This window comes from Saccopteryx bilineata, chromosome 4, assembly GCF_036850765.1.
Source record: "Saccopteryx bilineata isolate mSacBil1 chromosome 4, mSacBil1_pri_phased_curated, whole genome shotgun sequence".
In the NCBI taxonomy this organism is placed as follows: Eukaryota; Metazoa; Chordata; class Mammalia; order Chiroptera; family Emballonuridae; genus Saccopteryx; species Saccopteryx bilineata.
Window position 1 is genome coordinate 57,885,203 of NC_089493.1, and position 17,141 is coordinate 57,902,343.

A 17,141-nucleotide genomic window follows, 5' to 3' on the forward strand; every position below is an offset into this window, starting at 1 on the left:
ATTTTATTAAAAAGCTTACATTTAAACACGGCTACTATTCACAGCATTTTCCACATGTGTGATCTGACATATCAGTCTGTTTACCTAAATAAATTCCATTGGTGTGTGTTTACCTGCATCAAATCAGAGCATACCGCAACTTCAGAAAGAACAATGAGGCCTTGGCCGGTTGGCTCAGCGGTAGAGCGCCGGCCTAGCGTGCGGAGGACCCGGGTTCGATTCCCGGCCAGGGCACAGAGGAGAAGCGTCCATTTGCTTCTCCACCCCGCCGCCGCGCTTTCCTCTCTGTCTCTCTCTTCCCCTCCCGCAGCCAAGGCTCCATTGGAGCAAGGATGGCCCGGGCGCTGGGGATGGCTCTGTGGCCTCTGCCTCAGGCGCTACAGTGGCTCTGGTCGCAAGATGGCGACGCCCAGGATGGGCAGAGCAACGCCCCCCTGGTGGGCAGAGCATCGCCCCTGGTGGGCGTGCCGGGTGGATCCCGGTCGGGCGCATGCGGGAGTCTGTCTGACTGTCTCTCCCTGTTTCCAGCTTCAGAAAAAAAAAAAAAAAAAAAAAAAAAGAACAATGATCTGTCACCTCGAGCTTATTTTTTAAGCAGAATTGTGTTTTATTTACAAAGGCTATTTTATAAGATTTTGTGCTAGCCCTTACCTCAATAAAACATAGGCCTGGGTTTCTCAAGGCCAAGCTGTTTTAATGTTGCATCGGTTGTGTTTCAGTGGGTCACGGGAAGAAGTGCGGTTGCTGCCCAGGCAGGCTCGGCTCTTTGCCTGGGCTGACCCCACCGGCACCAGACAGCTCACGTGGAGATATGCGGCAAACACTGGGCAGCACGGTCTCCTGAAGGTACTGTGTGACGTGACTGATGGCAAAGGCAGTAAACAAGCTGGCTACACGCAGTGTTTGAACTAAAAGTGAATTGGAAATATTTCAAAATAAGTTACTTTTGGATTTTAGATTGCAAATTGTTCATACCAATATTTTATCTTAGACGTGCCAAAATAATTCACTTACAATATAGAAAATAGGGCTTCTTTATTCAGCAAAGTACTTTTTTTATTTATATGATTTTAAAAGGAAAGAATTTTAAGGCTAAATGAAAAAACAACTTTATTTTGAACATATACCACTCTTGGCTGTCAGATTTTTATGCATGCTTTCCCAAGGAAAGCCATCTTTTATTAATTAAAAGTCTTACAGTATGCAAATTACCCCATATAAATTTAATGAAGTATTTATTGAAACAATATTTAGGTAGCAAAATTAATCAAATGTGTTATTTCTTAGACTCTTAGGCTTTGAGAAGGGCTTAATTATTTTTCTACCAATATTTTCTCTAATACAGAAATTATTCTTGTATAACGATAAATCATCTAGTTTCTACAGGAATAGATTTTATCATGAAAAGTTCTTACAGTGTCATATTCCATTGTCTGATAAAGCCACTTTCAGACTTTTGTTTTAAAACAGTAATTGGCCAACAATGACTGAATTATCCTTTCCTGTATTCCCTCTGAAATATTCATAAGAATCAGGCTGATGCAGGATTCTTGCAAATATTTTCACCATGACAGTTTGATGAGCTCTGTTGGCTTACTTGTGCTTTACTTTTTATAACAGAAACTCTCAAGGTATTTAAGTTATAGAGAGAGGCTTAAATTCTGTTACTCTTAGCTACATGGCTCAAAGGCATAGGACTTCTACCAGGAGCCCCTGTATTATGTGGTATTATTTTCCTTCTCCTCACATTTAATGCTACTCAGCAACCATGAATCCCAGAAGATAGTACACAGACTACTGGAGAAACAGTGGGGAATAACATGCTGGGGAAGGATAGCGCCTTCCCCAGAGGGAAGGTATGTGCAGAGGGTTGGAGTTTTTACTGTTTCTCTTCTGTGAAGAGAGTGAGGCAGTAGGAGAAGTAGCTAATTATACCTCAGTCAGGAGATAATCTGCCAGATTATGGAAATTGAGTTAGAAGCAAAGCAGTTTTTCCATTTTCTTGTCCATTTAATTGCTTTGAGAAAGGAGTTATTCTCAGGCCCTGGTGAATGTGACAGGGGTGTTCAAAGAAAATCCGAATATTACTGGCAAACAGTAGATCTGAACAGGTCTTCATATGAATAAAGAAAAAAATATGACACGAGATTTATGACAAAAATACTTGAGAAAAATATAACATCATCCTGTAGATTCAGAGGGTGATTGTACCTCTGGAAAACTTTTACTACAGGGTGACCCAAAGAAAATTTTCAAAATGTATCCCTAGCCTCCTCAACTGAGTTATAAAGAAAAGACAACTATGAAATGGGAGAAAGCTTGGTGAAACAAAAGACAAAGACAACAAAGTAAAGGGAAAGAGGGTTGAGAAACAATATATTCTGTGCTTTATATGTATAATTATATATACTTTAATACATATAATTTAATCCCAAATTTTAATTTGAGAAATATAGATAAAAGATTATGGCTTTGCAAAAAAAAAAAATCAATTCATAGAACTAAGATCATGAATAAATTAATTTTAAAACAATCAAGAATATGAAAACAAAGAATTTTGCCCTTAAAGTAAAAAGACAACTAAGGGAGTATATAAGTGGGAAATAACCTTTCAATAGGTGTGTCTCGTGTGTTTATGTGTTTCACATGCTATCTCTAATTCCTATGATCAGAATCTAGAACGGCTGGTGAGAATTCAAAACCAGGTCTGTCTGGCTTCATAGTCATGGACTTTTTCCACTAAACCAAACCATGCTTCCTATTATGTCAGTAAGTGAAAGTGGTTTAAATTCTTGTAGTAAATAACAAAACACACTCAGATGAAGTTTAAAAAATAGCTTTTTGGAAGCGATCTACCTTAAACTAACACAAAAAATTATATATAAACAAGAGATAGTAGAGATTTAACAGGCAAACAGATTTAAAAGGAAAGCAAAGTTACTGATTTTAATTTCTGAACCACTCTTAATTCAAAGCAAAAACCATGAAATAGAATATGGTCATATCACAAAGAAGGCATGATAGCTAAAAACCTTCATGTACTGAATAACATTGCATCAAAATATAAAATTTTAAATGCTGGTAGTCAACTGAAACACTATTACCTGAGGATATTTTAATAAACCTCATTGAATTTTTAACAGATCAAACAAATTAAAAAAAATAGAATTAGAGAATACTTAAATGACTAACATTGACCAAACATACATATCAAATGTTGTAATTTACAAAACGAGAATTTACCTTCTTAATAGGGATCTCTGAAAAACACAATTTGATAGCATATTAGAATTAAAAAATTTGATGGGCTATTTTGACATACATTAAAAGCAACAGGTAAATATTAAACAAAAACAAAACAACTATTTCTATACTCTTGGTAACATCCTTTGTTTGTTTGTTTGTTTGTTTTCCAAGAAACCTGAGATGAAAAGCACCTAGCAGTACTTACATTGCCTGTTGAAATGAATTGTGCTTATATTTATGTTAAGCCCAAAATGAAGAGGAATCATTATTTTAATCTCTGAAAAGAGTAACTAAATCATAAAGCTCATATTTTTCAGAGCTGTATGAGATGTTTAGCCACAATGGCTATTGGTGAAAGTTAGTTCAAACTGATCACCATATTTTGACTGTTTAACAATGTGATTTATATAAATGTTTGCACTGTTACAAAGTATTAAAGCAAAAATAAACTAGGTTAGTTTTACCTGAGGTCTAATAAACTTCGGAACCATTCTGTTGTCCATCTTGGGGACAGGTAAGCATCTTATGGCATTGGTGCCATTGAAGGCTGTTCTTGTTCCTCCTGGGTGCCTTTTGAGCACCAATTAGGTAACTCAAAGTAAAATATAAAAAAAGTAAGTACTGTAAATATTACTGTTTGAAAAAATTGTTGAGATGTTTTGAAATGGATTGTAACTTTAGGTCATTTTGATGGATAGAGTTTTCTAATTTTTAGTCATGCTTTTAAACTTTTCTAAAAACTTTCTCAGTTGCTATAGTTCATCTTTATGTAATAAAAACTGTGGCTGTGACTGTGTTTAATATAAAGTCTCTCTTTCCCCAGGATGAATGTGGACAGTTTCCATATGATGCAAATATCCAGATACACTGGGTGTCATTTCTAGATGGGCGCCAGAGAATTTTACTTTTCACTGATGATGTTGCCTTGGTTTCGAAAGCACTGCAGGCAGAAGAAATGGAGCAGGCTGATTATGAAATAACCTTTTCTCTTCACAGTCTTGGGCTATCACTAGTTAACAATGAAAAGAAGCAAGAAGTTTCATATATTGGGATAACCAGGTATGGAAGAAGGAAAATAAGGAATTAGAAATCTTTAAAAGACAATGAGTTCATAGTATCAAATTTGCTGAGAGTAAACGTTTACTTGTTCTGAATTTGATATACAGTACTGACATTCTTTCAGGACAACTTTACTGAAAGTAATTTTTACTGCTAGTTGATTGAAAAACTTGTAAGATAGAAGGATGACTAAGATAATGTTTTTATTCTTAAATACTCATCCTCGGTGGGAAAGAAAGAGGGTTGCTTCTTTCTTTGTTCTTTATATGTATTTTTCTAAGTGAATTTAAAAAAACACAGAGAAATGCATTTGTACAACACCTGACAGATTAAGCTTTCTATAAATGCTATTACAATAATATTAACGTAATATTAGTACACTTATGTATACATGAGTAATATGTTCTTTTGGTTATACATTCCAATGTTGTGTAGTTTTTAAACTATATATGAAAATCATTTAATATTATATAAATCCAATTTTCCCTCATTCTTTGACATATTTTTTTACTTTAATATTATTTATGCTATTATAGTATTTTGTCAAATTGGCCTTTATTTATGTAAAACTTCATCTAAAAGAACTTAACTGCCTTTTTCTGACTCAGTAAAGATGTGTACTGAGGAAAAATCAGTTGGTTATATAGTATTTAAAAATAGACTTAATTCTTTGAGCAGTTTTAGGTATATAAAAAACCTGAGTATAGAGATGCCATCTACCCCCAAGTTTCCCCTATTTTTAACTCTTTGAATTGGGGAATACATTTTTACTATTGATGAACTAACAAGTCTTGTTTTAATATTGTTTATTTTAGAGATCCTCCTTGTGTTGTAAATTGTATGGGTTTTGACAAATGTATAACATGTACCCACCGTTACAGTGTCATAGAATTGTTTCTCTACCCTAGAAACACTTGTGCCCCACCTGTACATCCCTCCTTCTCTTCCTCCAAACAACTGATCTTTTTACTGTCTCTAAAATTTTTCCTTTTTCAGAATGTTGTATCATTGGAATTATACAATTTGTAGTTTTTTCAAATAGACTTCTTTTACCCAACAATATCTTTCAAGGTTCCTCATTGTCTTATGGCTTGATAACTCTTTATTTCTTATCACTGAATAATATTCAATGTCTGGATGTTTGTTTTTCCATTCACTGACTGAAAAGCAATGTTGGTTGCTTCTAAGTTTTAGCAGTCATGATTAAAATTACTATAAACATACACAGGTAGGTTTTTGTGTAGACATAAGTTTTCGACTCATTTGGATAAATATCAAAGAGCGTGATTGATTGATCATATAGTAGGAGTATGTTTAGTTTTATAAGAAACTGCCAAGTTGTCTTCTAAAGTGGCTGCCCTAATTTTGTATTCCCACTGGAAATGAATGAGATTTCCTGAGGTTTTGCATTTTTGCCAGCATTTGATATTTTTAGTGTTCAAGATCTTGGCTATTTTGATAGGTGTGTACTGGTGTCTCATTATTTGATTTGAAATTCCTTAATTACATGTGATGTTGAGCATCTTTTCATATACTTAATTGCCATCTGACCACTTTTTGGTGAAGTTTAGATTTTTTGCCCCTTTTTAATTTTGCATTTTCTGTTGAAAACTTGTTGAGTTTTAAGAATTCTTTGTATATTTTGTGTGCCAGACTTTTATCAGATGTGTTTTGCTAATGTTTTCTCTCTGTCTTTGGCTTGTTTTTCCATTCTTTTAATAGTGTGTTTTGCAATGCAGTGTAGAAGACTTTAATTTTAATTTTAATGAAGTTCTTTTTTTTTAATTTTAAAATTTTATTTAGAAAATTAACAGCATGACATTGATCAATAAGAGTACATAGGTTTCTGGTGAACATATCTATAGCATTCGAACTGTTGATTATGTTCTATACACATCACCCAAAGTCAAATCATTTTCTCTCACCTTATATTTGTCCCTCCTTACACCTTTCCCCTACCCCTGCCCACTCTTCTTCCCCCATCCCTCTCCACCACGTCCCTTTCCCCCTGGTAACCACTTCATTTTTATCTATGTCTGTGAGTCTCAGTTTTATATCCTACCTATGTGTGAAATTATACCATTCTTAGTTTTTTCTGATTTATTTATTTTACTCAGTATAATGTTTTCAAAGTCCATCCATGTTGTCATAAATGTCATTATATCATCATTTCTTATGGCGGAGTAGTATTCCATAGTATATATGTACCACATCTTCTTTATCCAGTCTTCTATTGAGGGACACTTGGTTGTTTCCATGTCTTGGCCACTGTGAATAATGCTGTGATAAACATGGGGGTGCATGTGTCCTTATGTACTGATATTTTTGAGTTTTGGGGGTAGATACCCAGTAGAGGGATTGCTGGGTCATATGGTAGTTATAATCTTAACTTTTTTTTTTTTATATATAAATAAATTTTTATTTTAATAGGGTGACATCAATAAATCAGGGTACATACATTCAAAGAAAACATTTCCAGGTTATCTTGTCATTTAGTTATGTTGCATACCCATCACCCAAAGAGAGATCGTCCTCTGCCACCCTCCATCCAGTTCTCTCTGTACCCCTCCCCCTCCCCTCCCGCTCTCCCTCCTTCCCTCCCCCCACCCCCCATAGCCACCACACTCCTGTTCATGCCTCTCAGTCTCGCTTTTATGTCCCACTAATGTATGGAATCCTGCAGTTCCTGTTTTTTTCTGATTTGCTTATTTCACTCCGCACAATGCTACCAAGACTCCACCATTCCGCTATAAGTGATCCAATGTCACCATTTCTCCTAGCTGAATAATATACCATGGTGTATATGTGCCCCATCTTCTTCATCTAGTCCTCTATTTTTTTTTACAGTGATTAAAAGCCTTTAAGCAAACTCTTGGCCAATACAGCAAGAATCCATAAATAAGTAGTGTCCTTAACATGTTCCCCAAGTCCAAGGTGGCCCCCTCACCATGCCAAATCCCTGAAAAATGCAACCCAACCACAGTTCAGTCTGTTAGGAGCTGTCACAGGGAGCAGGAGTCCAGGAAAGTTCCCCACAGGAAAAGTCCGTATGGCACTGGAATTGTTGTCACCATTCTATACTTTGCAGCTCATGTCCAAGTCCCAATGACCGCTGCTTCTAGCTGGTAATGATTCAGGTAGACTGGAAAAAGCCATTTGCAGCATGCGTGGATATGGAGCTTCTGTTCTCCTCTGCCTGGAGAGTTGAGACCAGGTTGCTTTTCCCTGGAGCTCTGTGACTGTGGCCTGGTAAAGAGAACCTTGGATACACTAAGCCGGGTGGCAAAGGTAAATTCATAATACAAGTTGGCAAAAGGAGGAAAGAGAGCTCTAAATTAAGAGTAGGTCCAAGCCTGAAATATGAGTGGGGCATTGAGGTAGGAGGAATAAAGGAAACACTATATATTAAGCAAAGCAGCAGAAAATAGGACTATCAACACCCACAACAGAGATCTTTGAGGGAAGAATAAAGAACCTGACTATTCAGGCAAAACATAGTTAAGTGGCCCTTGTGCAAATGAGATCAGTTTACCTGCTTCTTGGAAGAAATACCCTAGGCTCGTCCACAGTGTCGTAGATGGGGTCGATGGCCCTGGGCACCTTCAGCCTTCAGTGGCAAACCCCAGCATTCTGGGCAAGGTTAGGTCATAGGTGGCTGGAGCAGGCCTGGAAGAGACTGAACCCTCCCTTAGAGGAGCGAGGGGGAAGCCCACCTTCCAGTGTCCCTGTTTCCTCACAGCAGAGGCGTGTAAGCCTGGCAGGCTTTAGCTCAATGACCTTCTTTCCACTATTGAAGCAGGACCCAGATGGCATCCTATGAGACCCCTTTGGGGTGCTGGAGCCTTTAAGGGTGTATCCTAAAAGCTAGTAGTTCCCCCTGATCTCTATTGGGCTTTTTCTGCCTCTAGGTATCTTAAAAGCCATTCTCAGAAGATCTTGCTGAGGGGTTTGAGGATCCCCATCCGCCTATATAAATCTTTTCCATATATCTGGAGCTATTTGGAAAAAAGACAGAACAGTGTTATTAGCTAGATCTAATAAAGAAGGTAGATTTGGTGTCTCCTGTTCATCAGCTTTCAAAAGAAATGTAAATTTTTTTTTTTTTTTAAGTAAAAAGCATGATATGGTAGACCCGTCGGAGTCATTGGCCTGGTGTGCAGGATTCCCGGGTTCGATTCCCGGCCAGAGCACACAGGAGAAGCGCCCATCTACCTCTCCACCCCTCCCCCTCTCCCCCCTCCCGGTCCCTCTCCTCCCGCCCACAGCCAAGGCTCCACTGGAGCAAATCCACCCTGGGCACTAAGGATGGCCCCATGGCCTCCGCCCCAGTTGTTAGAATGACTCCGGTTGCAACAGAGCAACATCCCAGATGGGCAGAGCATTCCCCCCGGTAGGCATGCCAGGTGGATCCCAGTCAGGCGCATGCAGGAGTCTGTCTGCTTGCCTCCCCATCCCCATCCTCAGAAATATACAAAAAATAAATAAATAAAAGAAAAAATACAAAAAAAAATACAAAAAAAAAAAAAAAAGGGGGGGGGGGTGAGGCATTCCCTTGTGCTAAAGCACCAGGAAGCCTGGAGTGAGCTTGAGTATGTCCTATGAAACATGGAGCTCTATGTTTACATATAAGTCTTTGAAGAAGGAGGAACTGCTGAAATAGTTTGTCAGCATTTGTCCCTAAGACAGCAGTCTTTATAGTGGGAACACCATACGTAAATATTTGCTGTCTGTCTATAGATTAAGGGGGGAATATGGCCAATGCTGAAAAGCCATGATCTTTGTGCCCCTCCCCTCCCCCAACCCCCTCCCTCTCCTCCCCCCACCCTGTAACCCCAACACTGTTGTTCATGTCTCTGAGTCTCATCTTTATGTCCCACCTATGTGTGGAAACATATAGTTCTTAGTTTTTTCTGATTTACTTCTTTCACTCAGTATAATGTTATCAAGGCCCATCCATGTTGTTGTAAAAGATCCTATGTCATCATTTCTTATGGCTGAGTAGTATTCCATAGTATATATATACCAAAGCTTTTTAATCCACTCATCCTCTGATGGACACTTGGGCTGTTTCCAAATCTTTGCTATTGTGAAAAATGCTGCCATAAAAAGGGGGTGCATTTCTTCTTTTCAAACAGTGCTATGGTGTTCTTGGGGTATATTCCTAACAGTGGTATAGCTGGGTCAAAAGGCAGTTCGATTTTTAATTTCTTGAGGTATCTCCATACTGTTTTCCACAGTGGCTGCACCAGTCTGCATTCCCACCAGCAGTGCAGGAGGGTTCCCTTTTTTCCACATCCTCGCCAGCACTTATTCTGTGTTGTTTTATTGATGAGCGCCATTCTGACTGGTGTGAGGTGATAATCACATTGTGGTTTTAATTTGCATTTCTCTAATCATTAATGATGTTGAACATTTTTTCATATGCCTATTGGCCATCTGTGTGTCCTCTTTGGAGAAATGTCTATTCATTTCTTTTGCCCATTTTTGGATTGGATTGTTTGTCTTCCTGGTATTAAGTTTTACAAGTTCTTTATAAATTTTGGTTATTAACCCCTTATCAGACGCTATGTCAAATATATTCTCCCATTGTGTAGTTTGTCTTTTTATTCTGTTCTTATTGTCTTTAGCTGTGCAGAAGCTTTTTAGTTTGATAAAGTCCCATTTGTTTATCCTGTCTTTTATTTCACTTGCCTGTGGAGACAAATCAGCAAATATATTGCTGTGAGAGATGTCAGAGAGCTTACTGCCTATGTTTTCTTCTAAAATGCTTATGGTTTCATGGCTTACATTCAAGTCTTTTATCCATTTTGAGTTTATTTTTGTGAGTGGTGTAAGTTGGTGGTCTAGTTTCATTTTTTTGCAGGTAGCTGTCCAGTTTTCCCAACACCATTTGTTGAAGAGGCTGTCTTTACTCCATTGTATTGTCTTACCTCCTTTGTCAAATATCAGTTGTCCATAGAGCTGTGGGTTTATTTCTGAGTTCTCTGTTCTGTTCCATTGATCTATGTGCCTGTTCTTATACCAGTACCATGCTGTTTTGAGTACAATGGCCTTATAATATAACTTGATATCTGGAAGTGTGATACCTCCCGCTTATTTCTTCCTTTTCAGGATTGCTGAGGCTATTCGTGTTCTCTTTTGGTTCCATATAAATTTTTGGAATATGTGTTCTATGTCTTTGAAGTAAGTCATTGGTATTTTCATTGGTATTGCATTGAATTTATAAATTGCTTTGGGTAATATAGACATTTTAGTGATGTTTATTCTTCCTAACCATGAGCACGGTATATGCCTCCACTTATTCGTATCTTCCCTGATTTCTTTTATCAATGTTTTATAATTTTCTGAGTACAAGTCTTTAATCTCCTTGGTTAGATTTATTCCTAGGTACTTTATTTTTTTGGTTGCAATGGTAATGGGGATTGATTCCCTGATTTCTCTTTCTGACAGTTCATTATTAGTGTATAAAAATGCCTCTGATTTCTGAGTATTGATTTTATATCCTGCCACCTTGCCAAATTCTTTTATCAGGTCTAGTAGTTTTTTGACTGAAACTTTAGGGTTTTCTAAATACAATATCATGTCATCTGCAAATAATGATAGTTTTACTTCTTCTTTTCCAATTTGGATGCCTTTTATTTCTTTTTCTTGTCTGATTGCTGTGGCGAGGACTTCCAGAACTATGTTGAATAAGAGTGGTGAAAGGGGGCACCCCTGCCTTGTTCCTGATCTTAAGGGGATAGCTTTTAATTTTTGCCCATTGAGTATTATGTTGGCTGTGGGTTTGTCATAGATGGCCTTTATCATGTTGAGGTATGTTCCCTGTATTCCCACTTTGCTGAGAGTTTTGATCATGAATGGGTGCTGGACTTTATCAAATGCTTTTTCTGCATCTATTGAAATTATCATGTGGTTTTTCTCCTTTCTTTTGTTTATGTGATGAATCACATTGATTGATTTGCGAATATTGTACCAGCCTTGCCTCCCAAGAATAAATCCTACTTGATCATGGTGTATGATTTTTTCCATATATTGCTGGATCCGGTTTGCTAATATTTTATTGAGGATTTTTGCATCTAAGTTCATCAGGGATATTGGCCTATAATTTTCTTTCTTTGTGTTGTCTTTGCCTGGTTTTGGAATCAGAATTATGCTCGCCTCATAAAAGGAGTTTGGAAGTCTTCCTTCCTCTTGAATTTTTTGAAATAGCTTGAGAAGGATAGGAGTTAGTTCTTCTTTGAATATTTGGTAGAATTCACTTGTGAAGCCATCAGGCCCAGGACTTTTCTTTTTTGGGAGTTTTTTGATAGCTGTTTCAATCTCATTTGTTGTAATTGGTCTGTTTAGGTTTTCTGATTCTTCCAGATTGATTTTTGGAAGATTATATGATTCAAGGAATTTGTCCATTTCATCTAGGTTGTCTAGTTTTTTGGCGTACAGTTCTTCATAGTATTTTCTTATAATATTTTGTATTTCTGTTGTGTCAGTTGTTATTTCTCCACTCTCGTTTCTAATTTTATTTATTTGAGTCCTCTCTCTTTTTTTCTTGGTGAGTCTTGTTAAAGGTTCATCGATCTTGTTTACCTTTTCAAAGAACCAGCTCCTGGTTTCATTGATCCTCTGTATTGTTTCTTTAGCCTCTATGTCACTTATTTCTGCTCTGATCTTTATTATTTCCTTCCTTCTACTAGCTCTGGGCTTTACTTGCTGTTCTTTTTCTAGTTCTTTTAGATGCAGGGTTAAGTTGTTAATTTGAGCTTTTTCTAGCTTCTTGAGGTATGCCTGTAATGCTATAAACTTCCCTCTCAGGACTGCTTTTGCTGTGTCCCATAAATTTTGAGTTGATGTATGCTCATTATCGTTTGTTTCTAGGAATTTTTAAATTTCTTCTTTGATCTCAATGTTAACCTATTCATTGTTTAATAACGTGCTATTTAGTTTCCAAGTGTTTGAATGTTTTTCAATTTTTCTATTGTGGTTGATTTCTAGTTTAATGCCATTGTGATCAGAGAAAGTGTTCGATATGATTTCAATCTTCTTAAATTTGTTGAGCCCGCTTTTGTGCCCTAACATGTGGTCTATTCTAGAGAATGTCCCATGAGCGCTTGAAAAGAATGTATATTCTGCTCTTTTAGGGTGAAAGGTTCTGAAGATATCTATTAAATCGAGTTCATCTAATATGTCCTTTAAGTCTGCTGTTTCTTTGTTAATTTTCTTTCTTGAGGACCTATCTAATGATGTCAATGGGGTATTGAAATCTCCTACTATTATAGTATTGCTGTTGATCTCGCCCTTTAAGTCTATCAAAGTCTGCTTTATATATTTAGGTGCTCCTATATTAGGTGCGTAGATATTTATAATGGTTATATCTTCCTTTTGTATTGCTCCCTTTATCATTATGTAGTGACCTTCTTTATCTCTAACTATGGTCTTTGTTCTAAAGTCCATTTTTGTCTGATATAAGTATTGCTACCCCAGCTTTTTTTTCATTTCCATTTGCATGAAATATTTTTTTTCCATCCTTTTATCTTCAGTCTGTGTGCATCTTTTGATTTAAGGTGTGTCTCTTGTAGACAGCATATGTATGGGTCCTGTTTTCTTATCCACGCAGCTACCCTATGTCTCTTGATCGGATCATTTAATCCATTAACATTTAAGGTTATTACTGATATGTAATTGTTTATTGCCATTTTTTTTCTTTAAAACTGTTTTTCTCTTTTGCTATATTCTTTTTTTTCCTTTGATCTGTTTACAACAGGTCCCTTAGCATTTCTTGCAGCCTTGGTTTGGTTGTAGTGAAATCCTTTAGTTTTTTTTTGTCTGTAAAGCTTTTTATTTCTCCTTCAATTTTAAATGATAGCCTTGCTGGATAAAGTAGTCTTGGTTGTAGGTTCTTGTTCTGCATTACTTTGAATATTTCTTGCCATTCCCTTCTGGCCTCAAGTGTTTCTGTTGAGAAGTCAGAAGTCATCCTTATGGGGGCTCCTTTGTAGGTGATTGTCTTTTTTTCTCTAGCAGCTTTTAATATTTTCTCTTTATCTTTTAGCTTTGGTAATTTAATTATGATGTGTCTTGGTGTTGGTTTCTTTGGATTTCTCCTTAATGGAGTTCTCTGTGCTTCCTGAACATGGTAAATATTTTCCTGCCTTAATTGGGGGAAGTTTTCCGCTATAATATGTTTGAACAAAGTCTCTATCCCTTGTTCTTTCTCTTCTTCTTCAGGAACCCCTATGATGCGGATGTTATTTCTCTTCATGTTGTCACAGAGCTCTCTTAGAGTTTCCTCAGACTTTTTGAGTCTCTTTTCTTTTTTCTTCTCTGCTTCCATGCCTTTTTTTATTGTGTCCTCTAACTCACTGATTTGATTCTCTGCTTCATCCATCCTGCTTTTAATTCCTTCCATTGTATTCTTTATTTCAGATATTGTATTTGTCATTTCTGTCTGATTCTTTTTTATTATTTCAATGTCCTTTTTTATATTTGTTATCTCTTTATTTAGGTTTTCGTAATGGCCATCTATGGTGGTTCTAATATCTTTGAACATCCTAACAATTGTTATTTTAAACTGTGCATCTGGTAATTTGGTTATATCTGATTCACTTAGGTCCTTTTCTGGGGATTTCTCTTGGTTTATTTGTGTTGTATTTCTCTGCCTCCGCATTTTCTCTTCACGAGAGTGGCTGTGATCACGTGCTCGGGTGCACAAGGGTTGGTGGCCTTGGCCTTTGCCCCGCCCCCGTGTGTGATGTTATGCTTGGTCCTGAGGGCACTGGCGAGCACCTTTGCTCAGCTGTGGGTCTCCGCCTGTTTCCGAGCTTTCGCCCTGCCTTTGCAGGATGATCCCACTCAAGGAACAGCTGCTAGCCTTGGCTCTACCACCAGGAAAGGCTGCGTGCCCAAGCTCAGCTTCGTAGCGGAACTCTGCCTCTTCTGGGCTTTTGGCTCCACCCCCGCGGGAGGAGCCTGCTACCAAGTCAGACCGCAAGCCTGGGTTGCACAGGCGGGGCAGGGATGTGCTCCTCTGCCCTTGCTCCGGGGCTGGTTTCTACCCTTTCTGGGTTTCCCGCCCTTCTCCCGGAGGCTGGATTACAGGCTGCCGGCAGCTAAGCTTAGCCACTTTTGCACGACCCCTTCTCCCTAGCCGGGCAAGATTGAGCTCACACCTGAGCCCACTGGTGGCCAGCCGGCTTCCGCCCCTGCCAGCAGAACCGCGCTTTTGTCTCCCGCTGCCGCCTGCTCTCCGGTGTGCCCTCAGCCGTGTGGGTGGGGGCGTTGCAGCTCGGACCCTAAGACTCACTACCGTAGACCCGAAAGCTCCCTCCTTCTATGCGACTCTGCTCTGAGTGCCGCGGGGGAGCTTGTTTGGCTGCTCTCCTGCTTCCCTTTGCTGGTATTGCTGTTTCCGGGGGAAATATTCACTTCAGCTTTGGGGAGTGACTCGTCTCAGGGGTTAGAGTGGCTATCTCCCAAAAATGTTTCTCCCTATGCCTCCTAGATTGCACTCTCTTCCTGTTACTGTGGTTCTCTCCCCTCTCCCTCCGTCTCCAGGAGCCCCGGGTGAGTGTGAGAGAGATGTTCTGCGTGGTCCCTTTAAGAAGGATCCTGGGTCTGAGAAATCAGACTCTCTCACAAACAGTATCCTGACTTGTTTCCAGCTAAATACTGTCCTTATGCTTCTTCTGGGCTCTGGGGCTGCAGGCTGGGGCTTTGTTCCTGGGGCTCAGGGCCCTTTCCCCTCTGCTAAACTCACTTCCCGCCACGCGAGTCTCTCCCTGCTGCCGTTCGCTCCGAGAAGCTGGGCAGCCCTCTCCGCGTTTCCGCTTTTCCTACCAGTCTCTGGGTGGCTTCTTCAGCATTCCTGGGTTGAAGAGTCCTTTTAGTTTAGTCCAAAGTTGGTTTTTCCAGTTGATAGTTCATAAAATTTGTTTGTAATCCACATTGGTTCTGGGAGGTAGATGCTGGTACGTTCGCCTACTCCAGCGCCATCTTGTCTCCTATAATCTTAACTTTTTGAAGAACCACCATACTGTCTTCCATATGGTTATACTAATTTGCATTCCCACCAGCGGTGAATGAAGATTCCTTTTTCTCCACAGCCTCTCCAACACTTGTTATTACCTGTCTTGTTGATAATAGCTAATCTAACAGGTGTGAGATAGTATCTCATTGTAGTTTTGATTTGCATTTCTCAAATAACTAGTGAAGATGAGCATCTTTTCATATGTCTGTTTGCCATTTGTATGTTTTCTTGGGAGAAGTGTCTGTTCAGGTCCTCCCCCCATTTTTAAATTAGATCGTTTGCATATTTTTGGCTGAGTTTTGTGAGTTCTTTATATATTTTGGATATTAACCTCTTATCAGAGCTATTGTTTGCAAATGTCATCTCTCATTTGGTTGGCTGCCTATTTGTTTTGTTATTAGTTTCTTTTGCTGTGAAGAAGCTTTTTAGTTTGATGTAGTCCCATTCATTTATTTTTGCCTTTACTTCCCTTGTTTTTGGCATGAAATTTATAAATTGTTCTTTACAGCCAAGGTCCATGAGCTTAGAGCCTATGTTTTCTTCTATGTAATTTATTGTTTTGGATCTTACATTTAGGTCTTTGTTTCATTTTGAATTAATTTTTGTGCAGAGGAACAACTGTAGTCAAGTTTCATTCTTTTGCATCTGGCCTTCCAATTTTCTCAGCACCATTTATTGAAGAGGCTTTCCTTTTACAATTGTGTGTTTTTGACTCCTTTGTCGAAGATAATGTGTCTATACAGGTACATATGATTTTATTTCTTAGGCTCTCAATTCCTGTTTTATTGGTCTGTATGTCTGTTTTTCTCCCAATACTATGCTATTTTGATTATGATGGCTCTGTAGTATAATTTGAAGTCAGGTAGTGTGATACCTTTGTCTTCATTCTTTTTCCTCAGGATTACTTTGGCTATTTGACGTTTTTTATGGTTCCATGCAACCGGTAATTTTTTGTTCTATTTCTTTAAAAAATGGCATTGGGATTTTGATGGGGATTGCATTAATTTGTATATTGGTTTGGGTAATATGACCATTTTAACTATGTTGATTCTTCCAGTTCATGAATATGGAATATTTTTCCATTTCATTGTTCTTTTTCAATTTCTTTTAATATTTTGTAGTTTTCAATTTATAGGTCCTTTCCGGCTTTACAGCTCTATCTATGCTGATCTCAGGCTTCTGGGCGCTCCTTCCCACTTCTCAGCACACCTGGAGACTGGACATGGAACACCTCTGTTCTTCAGGGGAGAGAATTTCTCTGGAGTGCTAGTTGTGGGGTTTGTCTCTGCCACTCTTGGCACTGTGAGGTGAGAGAGGCAGGATCTGGGAGGCTGGAGGGGGCCTCACTTTAGTTTTCTCTGTCTCTGTTGAGTATGGGCTGCTGGCAGACCACGGGAACACTGACTGTGACCCCATGCTCTGGCCAGTTTGTTTTATCCCCCTCTGTTCCTCTATCTGACCACTTCTCCTGGCAGGAGACTCAGTCATGCCGTGTTTCCCTCTCCATACCCTCAGACAAAATTCAGAGAGCTCGAGTTTTCCTTCTCCCTGTAGTCCAGTAAGAGAAAAATATCCCAGTAGTTTCTGGTTTGTCTCCTCTCTTCTCCAAAGCCCACTGCGAATGTTTTATCTTCTGCCTCCCTTTTTACCCCATCCCACCTCAGTCCATTTGGTGTGTGGATCTTTCAGGTGTGCCTGTGAGCCCAGCTGGGGTTTCTTAGTTGTTCAATTTGTTGAAATTTCAAGGGGAGAGATCAGGAGTCTCTCTCATAATGCCATTACTCTGATTTCATTTCTGAAGTTCAGTATCAGTATT

At 38.7% G+C, this 17,141-nt stretch overlaps 1 protein-coding gene across 4 annotated transcripts in view; it reads left to right on the forward strand.

The window, feature by feature from the left end:
- Positions 1-17,141, forward strand: part of VPS13C (vacuolar protein sorting 13 homolog C) — a 223,006-nt gene that overhangs the window by 162,723 nt on the left and 43,142 nt on the right. For all 4 annotated transcript variants that reach the window (XM_066274748.1, XM_066274749.1, XM_066274750.1 and 1 more), the window contains 2 exons: positions 720-846; positions 4,070-4,305. In XM_066274748.1, the coding sequence (XP_066130845.1) occupies positions 720-846; positions 4,070-4,305 (363 nt within the window). The remainder of the gene's footprint in view (positions 1-719; positions 847-4,069; positions 4,306-17,141) is intronic.